This window comes from Acanthisitta chloris, unplaced genomic scaffold (genome assembly GCF_000695815.1).
Source record: "Acanthisitta chloris isolate BGI_N310 unplaced genomic scaffold, ASM69581v1 scaffold23527, whole genome shotgun sequence".
NCBI classification, from domain to species: domain Eukaryota; kingdom Metazoa; phylum Chordata; class Aves; order Passeriformes; family Acanthisittidae; genus Acanthisitta; species Acanthisitta chloris.
In genome coordinates, this window is record NW_008682352.1 from 62224 (window position 1) to 70831 (window position 8608).

The window sequence follows — 8608 nt, forward strand, 5'->3', positions numbered from 1 at the left end:
CAAACTTTGCGATTAAAAAAATCCCAAATCATATTTCAGCAAAAGATTTGTGACCTGCTCTTGCTGTTGCCCACTTTGGTGTCAGTCCAAACAAGCCCGTTTTGTTTACTCACTGATTGATTTGCCCCTCAACAGCCAGCTTACTTTTAAATTTGCTGTGGTCCACTGTATCCTGGGTTTCTTCTATGAGTATCTTTGCTGCGATTTTGCGATTAAAAAAATCCCAAATCATATTTCAGCAAAAGATTTGTGACCTGCTCTTGCTGTTGCCCACTTTGGTGTCAGTCCAAACAAGCCCGTTTTGTTTACTCACTGATTGATTTGCCCCTCAACAGCCAGCTTACTTTTAAATTTGCTGTGGTCCACTGTATCCTGGGTTTCTTCTATGAGTATCTTTGCTGCGATGTCCAGAGTGACTATCTTAGTCTTGGAGACAAGGAACAGCATGACAAACTTTTGGCTCATAATCCGCAATGACTTGTCCTTTCTGCTGTTTGCAGATGCTGTGTTACAAATAATAGCCAAGCCTCTTAGCATATGTCATCCATCACAGCCAGAAAACTAGCAAGCAGGTTTCTCACACAAAAAAGGAGTAAAGTATTTCCTTGTCAGGTAGCAGAAATCTTTTGAAAGGCAGCAACTGAGTAATGCAGATGGAAGTCTCTCTTCAAAAGGCAATAAAAATTAAAGCTTGCAGAAATAGCTTTTAGAAAGTCAGATTTCAAAGCTGATTCTATGTTACGTTACACAGTTTTGTGCCACTACAATTTTGTGGCTCCAACAGACTTTGTAACTTACACCATTTTGTATTATATGGGCAGCATGCACACAGTGAGCAAATGAAGATGGTGCTTTCTACCAAGATAAAGCATTTGCTGTCAGATATAGGTAAGGAAAGAACTGGAGTGTCTAGCAGAAGTTCCTGCCAGTCTGTAGGACAGAGATAAAAATCTGTCCTGAGACATGTTAGGGACAGAGTAGAAGGAAGAATTCTGTCCCCTCCTTGGTGAATTCAGCACCTCTTTGCAAAGGAGAATTTTTTATTATTTAATTTAAAAGCAAAGCAAGGGAAAAGGTCACATAGAAAACTGAAGAAAGAGACTTGTGTCTGTGTATCATATCACACTCAGTTATCTTACCAGAGGTGCAATCTGGTTCTGAAAAGTCCAATAATGGTCTGTCTTGAGAATCTGGAATAGTTTCCTTTTTCCGTTCTCCAAATTTGTACTCCAAGTCCTGCTCCTTGTGCTGGAAGAAGGTCATTAGCTCTCCATACTGCAGCTCTCCTGCTTCCTGAAGTGTTTTCAGAGTGTGACTGAGGTTGTGCCGGCCATGCCACGAGTACTGGTTCTTAGCCACACGGCTAACCAAGTGCAGTGACTCCAGGACGTTCACTATATCATAAATTCGTCTCCGCTCAACTCCTGTTTCAGGAGGGGGGAAGAGGAATAAAAAAGACATAGATGCTCACCTAGTTTTAATGTGCTCTTCAGCAGAAACCAACAGAGAACAGGCTGTTCTCTGAGTATCCACAACATATTTTTCACTGTTCACCTAGACACACTGGATCCATCCATATTTGCACAATTAAGAACTAACTTAAGTGTGGGCAGTTTCACAGTATGATGCTCTTTGCCCATTTTCTTAACTTCCAGCCCAGCCACGGCTTCAGCTTAAAGCACCTACCCTGTGTTTAGAACTGATAGCAGTCTGCCCAGCCCCACTCACTCACACCTACCCAGGCTGCCCCAGGGTTTACAGAGCACTTTGGCCCTTTCTGACAGAGCTTCAGAGCTCAGACACATACCTGTGCACAAGCCTGTGTGTAACAGAGGGCAGGAATGGGTCTGAGCCTGGCACTGACACAGTGTAGATATTAAACCCCTCGTACAGGAACCAGTGGGAGTGTGGTCCTTGCTTGCATTTCCAATGGCACAATTACTTGCTAAGTATGTACCAAGCAGAGGAGCATCAAAAGCCTCACAAGGAGCAAAGCAGTGTAGAATGAGACCCACTATTCCCAAATGCAGCAGAAATCCTCAGTGCTGGATGGGTCTACACCAACAGGAAATCTATGCAATGTGCCAAACTTGACTTGAGCCTGACTGATGTGAGCCAGATTGGGGACTGAATGTGAATGGGTTGATGGCTATGCTCACTGTCCCGAGTGCTAGCGTCCAGTGCTGTTTGAAGCATGGCTGTTATATATAACAATTGCACTACACACTGCTGTCATCATCTGCACCAGAAATCCCCTAACAGTTAACATCCACTGAGCAGAACAAGTGCTAGTTAGGGGGAAAGGCTTTCAAAGACTTCCCTGTGGAAGACAAGGCCTGGATTCATCTGTTTACCCATCTGGAGAATATGGATAATACTTACCAGCCTCAAATAGAGATTAGGTGAAACAATTAATGAGTATTTCCAAGTGTGTGGAGACCTTGGGAGTGAAACATACTCTAGAAAAACAAGAGTGCTACACATCCTGGTGTCTCTGAGGCACCAGCAGTACAGCCCTCTTTGTGGCCTTCCCATAGGTCTCTGGTGAGCAAAGCAACATACATTTGTAGCAAAAGCTGTATTACAACCATCATTAGTAACACAGAAGCAGCAACATCAGCAGTGAATTGTTTTGTGGTCGCTAAAAAAGTGGAAGGAAGGGGAAAGCAAAGGGAGAAAGACAAACACACCCCGTTCTGGAACGCAATATTCAACAGTAAGTTTTAAAAGAAAGTTTCTAGTATTTAGGAAAGCAAGGTAATGCCACTCCCAACACAGAATAAAGCACTATTCATGCTCAGCTATACAAGGTTGGAGCACAAGCATCTCATGCAAACGTATAAATAAGTAAATGAAAAATCTAAAAGAACAAGTAATTTTAAAAGTAATTTAACTATTTACTTAATCTGAATTCTATCCCATTTCCACTTTCCATTGCCATGGCAAATAAATGAGTATTTCAAGCACTTTGTTAAGAGAGTCACAGAGGACATCACTGTTCTGTTCCTTTTTGCTTATTTCATTTTTGCTACATCTTTTCTGTTAATACCCGAGTTCTAAATGTAGATACATTTATTTAGTTTAAGTCCAATTTGGTAAAGCCCTTCCTAGCTAAGAAATCTCTCCAAGGACCTGGATCTTTTTGTTATTAGTGTGACCTGGCTGAGTCCTCTCTCGCAGGTTTTATTACTTCTCACAGATATTTCATTAATCTTTTAACTAAAACCAAACCCAACATCAGAGCCAGCAAATAGGCTACTCAATACCTTCTCACCACCTCAATACAACACATTTTCTCATTCTACTCTTGCAGGTCTCCCTGCACCTTCCTCTCACAAGACAATATTTAAAGCTACTCACCCTGGTGAATATGTCTTGGAAGACATAATGCCAGGCATGTTACCAGTCAGGCAGTAAACCCAACTGATCTCTTATATAAGTTTGCAATCATTTCCCCAAATATTTAATTTTGACAAAATGTGTTGTTTGTAAGTCCTCCTTCAGAGGGTTTGTAACTCCTCTGGTGTTCAAGGAATTGAATATTTAAGAAAGCAACAGATGTGGCAAACAGCTGGAGGCCAGATATATCTAGTAAAAAGTACTGTCAGAAAGCTGATTTCAAAATGATAGCGTTACCAAGCAGCAAAGACACTCGGGAATATTAGGCATTTCCAACTCTTGATTAGTATGATTAGAAGAGCATCCAGACCCAGGGAAAGGCAGAGCTTGAATGTAGCCTGTTAGAAGATGATCTTTTGAAGGCCCAGGTGATCAGTTACTCCATTTTCGCAGGTATACATACCAAGAACTGAAGCCACTTCATCCAAAGAAATAGTAGCTTTTTCTGTTGACAACGGATAATTTGGATAGCGAGCTAGAAACTTTTGGCACAAGAGTCCTAAGCTTTTCTGTTTTCTGCTGGGCCTCTGCTTTTCAAATTCATCAACCGTGCTGTCGTCTACTACATCATACTGTTAAAAAATAAATATTAACCCTTTAGTGCAGAGCTTTAAAAGCAAGACAGTCAAGTGAGGCATATTTCAGATGTTAGCAATATTTTAGCTCAGATTTTCTAATAAGGAAAAAACACACGGACTCCTTGTACGCACAGAGCGCTTAAGTGACAGGCTTGCAAACTCTTTTTAATTCATCACATGAGATACCCACAGAAAAACTCTTACCTGCATGATCATGAAATAATGGTCATACATAAGGGCAAAAAAACCCAGTTAAACCAAACATTCAAAACTAGCAGATGGTAAGATCCTACTTGGAAAGAATATTTCTTTTTGAGGGAAGGATGAATATTCCTTCAAACACCTCTGGATCTAATTAAGAAGATGCAGAAGCCATCAAAGAGTGCCTCCCAAACCTCTTTCAAGAGATTTTGCTGCCCTTTACAGTGACCATCACTTTAAGAAACCGGAGGCTGGGGAAGGGGTAGGGGCACAATGCCAAGAGACTATAAAAACCTTAAACTGCTAGCTTAAGGAACTCTGTAGTATGGCATGAACATGGTCTTTCTGTCCTTGCAGGGAGAAAAAAATGCAACTCAACCAAACTGTGATGGCAAGAATGCAAGAAGAGGTATGTTTATTCAATACAAAAAGAGAATGATACTTACAGGATGGTATGTTAGGAAAAATATTTAGAGAACTGTTTGTTTTGTTATGACCGTGTAAACTGCAGATTTCTCTAGAATACTGTCATTGTACATGCTGTAAAATCTACACTTTTATAGTGATCTGTACCTATCACATGATGCTTCTCTGTAGGAGGAATCCAGAACTATTTTCCTGTCACTGAAATCACCAGGGAAGGATATTCTACAAGAAATAATCCAGGAGAGGGAAAGCAGTGGTTGGAACGCAAAGTCTGAAGGAAGAAAACTCTAATGATGCTTATTATGACCTGATGTCATCCTCTCCACAGACAGATTTCCTAAAGTGAGGACAGGGATCAACCCCTACATTTGCCTAAGTCTTGGCAAGTAAAAATCTTCCTAACACTTGACCCTGATTTCTGACAACTAGTTTGTGGGATGGGGTGGAAAAGGGGAGAAAGGTTTCAGCTGACCACTTTTCAGGGCTGCAGTGGACAAGGTATAAGATTTGAAAATTGTGCTCTTCCATTGTCAATTTGATTTTTGAAAATGATACCTGTTTCTGGCAATTTTCTTTCTAATGTGGTTCAGAAGTACTTCAGTTGGGGAAAACGAAACATTTCGGCTCTACTTCCTTCACTGTCCTTCAAAGGAATATTCAGGCTCTTGTGGGGTCTCAGATCAGTTACTAGTAAGACTTCTAGTCTTCTGAAGTTCTACTGCTCAGCCAGTGCTGTGCAGGCAACAGTCCTTGGGAATGTCTTACAATTCTGCAGTTTTCCATAGGGAGTGAAGGACTAGTTGGAAGAAAACACAGAAGCAATGTAAGGAAGGTCAGAGTCCTAACTGAACATAAGGTAATTGTGTTCTGAGTCTCACCTGTAATGAATCGGGTGCATCACTCTGGTCACTGTTTTCTATGGGTCTGAAGAGTTCTTTCTTCTTTTCTCTGTCCCTCATGTCAGGGCTAGCTGCACTAACAAGCATCTTCAGGTTAGCAGTGGGGGTCCAGGGATCAGGCTGAGGTCTGTCAACAATCTTAACAGGTGTAATTGGATTTCTTTCCGGGGTGCAGCATTTTTGTGTCGATAAATCAATTGGTTCATTCTTAATGGGAGTCTTTGGGGCCATCCTGGATCGATCAAATATGTTTTCCTATTAAAAACAAAGTTCTTTAGACACAACAGGAAAGAAAACATTCCAACAATAAATATCATGGTTCTTATGAAGGTAATCGTAGTGACTCATACCTTGGCACTCATAGCTATATTTAGCACAGTTTTTCTGCCTTTGTTGGAAGTGGTAAAATATTCTACATGCTGCTGTAGTGGAGAAAGTGTATATCAGATACTGTCTTGATCTACAGAACCTGAGGTCAGCCAGTCCAACTTGTGGCCTATCAGACTTTTAAACTCTGTTATTACAAGACAACATTGCCTAGAAACATAAAACACCAAATCTCACTGGACCTGAAATAACACATTGGTCACATTACACTTAGGAAGAAAACACACTGCTCTGTTTGAAAGGTCCCCAGTTAAAAGCTATGCTGGAGATGCAGCTCAAACTGCCACAAAACATCAAACTAAAGTGGATCTAACTTCATGTGCAAATGAGTTAAGTTCTGCATGTGCCCTATCAACTTTTGCTCAAAACAATGAAGATAACCTCCTTAACTGTTCCTTGATGACAGCTAAGAGCGGCTAGGAGAAAAAGTCTAATTCATCAACTGATTTTTATCATTCTCTGAATGAAGCTCAACTCCTTCGAGTCCATAGCTGCAATCAAACTTCTCTCATATTTTATCTTTGGGTCCAATTTTACCCCTTTCTCTTACTGCAAGAATTATCACTGCAGTTCATTTCAAGGTACTGACAAGCATCAATGCTATCCCTGAGATGAGATCTGGTTTTTTGAGCCACAAGAGACACTACCTCTCTCTAGCCTGTTAGTGCAAATAGTTCATAAAGACTAAAGGAATGAAGCAGAGAGGATGCCATATTGGCTTTCTTTGCAGGATATGAAAAATTGTGGTCCAGGTATCCTAAGTCTGGTACAGAACAGGACTTCCAGGAATACCCATGCAGAAAGTCCTACTGCTGCTTCTTGCCCAGGAAGATCAATGTTCTGTTCTTAGACAGATCAGATACTACTTAATTCTTCTTAATAACCTATAAACAGGACATTGTGTCTTTTGGAACTCTAGCTAATATTGTTCAGTGGTTTCTAGGTTTAAAACTAAAATTCAGGTTTTAAGTTATTAGCTCTTCAGTCTAACTGTGACTTCTTGGGTCTCAAACTGAGCAAGTCTTCTTGTTCAGATTAAGATTACCACTTTGTTCTTCTTCAAAATGAGTTTTAAAAATCTAACATGGCAACTTTGAAGCTGGATATTGCTATGCATTTTATTTTGTGCTACAAGAGTTCAGTTTGGAAAGGGAATAAAACCTGGAAGGAAACCATTAAGTTCTACTGGTTTGCTTTCCTAATTTAAGTTTTGCCTTTTATTTGAAGGAATGCAGCTATTCACTAACTGATATATTTAAATAGGTGATTCCAAAGACCATTGTCACAGGTACAGCCTAGCAAGAAAGCAGAAAGGAGTTCTAGTAACAACTGAAACTGGCTTTTACTTGGAGCAGTTCTGTAGCATTCAAACTGAAAACAAATTTGCACATCAAAAGCACGGTGCTCTGAGCACCAATGAAGAACACTTCTTGTCTGTTCACCTATGAATTACCCAAAAGGATGTAATAAATACATCTCTTTTTACAATTAACATCAGCCAGTTGTAACTTACTACACTGTGATAAATAGGGGTCAACTTAGAGGCCATGGTACTTCTTGGAATATATGTTCACATACTGTTGGCACTCAATATATTATTGCAATTTCACATTTGGCAGTGAATCAACACTTCAGTAATGCAGAAAGTCTACCTTCCCCTCGAATTCCTGTTCACTGTGGCTGGTGCTAATGGAACAGCAGTGAGGGCAGCTGAAGCAACCTGCCATTTCAGTACCTCAACTTTTCATGTTCGTGCAAATATTATAATGAAAAAAGTACTGGCACTACATGAGAAGCACATGACTACTCCCTTTTAGATCTTTATTTCTTTAATGTTGCAATTACCGATTAAGGTATGAAACACTTTTACCTTCTGTCACCCCCCCTTTTTTTCCAGTAGCTGCAATGCTCTAGGAAATTCTAACTGTATTGCTCAAAACTGCAAGACCAGTTGGTGGAAGTATGAGATTGACCTTGATCCAAGCAGTGATAGCTTACAAATATAAGACAGGGAAGATTGGATTAATGAACTTAGTATGTAAGCAGGAATTGAACCAAATCTCTGAGATAACAGGAGTGGAATCTGGCAAGAATTAGGTGATCTTTGATGGACTCAGTCATGAATTGGGTCTAGCTTGGGAGACACTACTGAGCAAGGTAAGGTTATGCCCAAGGCTAGATATCCTGTCTCCTGACCGGTGAGGCAGTAGGGCAATAATCAGCATGTTCCTGGCCGAGTGGCCCTGCTTAGCCTCTTGATCTGGGAACACCACTTTATGGATACAGACCAGAAGACAAGCATAGTGAACACATGCTTCAGCGTGCTCAAACTGCTGTTAAATAACAAGACTATACTATTCACACGAGAAGTTATGCCTGGTGGTTGTTACCTTTTGAACACAGAGTGTATACAAGAGCTCACTCCACATTAACACGTGGTAGCCATTGGGATGCTTGAGATGACTTAGCGAGTTTTGCTTATGTGAAAGCTAAAAAAGCGTTTCTCGGGAAGTAGTGGGAGAATGCGATCGCTTCACTTACTGACAAGGGTGGCACAACTCAGGCTTCTTTCACTGCATCGTCCCTTTATCTTAACGGTAGCGTCGGACACTGCTGTGCTCCCAGGGCCAACAGGTAAGGTGCTGCCGTAACCAGCACGGCACGGCAGGTCCAACGGGAGCGAGAGGAGCACGGTCCGGAGCCCTTCCCAGCCCGCGC

At 41.0% G+C, this 8608-nt stretch overlaps 1 protein-coding gene across 1 annotated transcript in view; it reads right to left on the minus strand.

Annotated features, from left to right (window-relative positions):
* E2F7 (E2F transcription factor 7) overlaps nucleotides 1-5752 on the minus strand; it is a 13833-nt gene extending 8081 nt beyond the window's left edge. The window contains exons 1-4 of the mRNA XM_009078507.1: nucleotides 5483-5752; nucleotides 3803-3971; nucleotides 1140-1424; nucleotides 345-503 (exon numbers count right to left, since the gene is read on the minus strand). Coding sequence (XP_009076755.1) covers nucleotides 345-503; nucleotides 1140-1424; nucleotides 3803-3971; nucleotides 5483-5734 — 865 coding nt within the window. The 5' untranslated portion in view covers nucleotides 5735-5752. The remainder of the gene's footprint in view (nucleotides 1-344; nucleotides 504-1139; nucleotides 1425-3802; nucleotides 3972-5482) is intronic.
* Between the last annotated feature and the right edge of the window lie 2856 nt (nucleotides 5753-8608).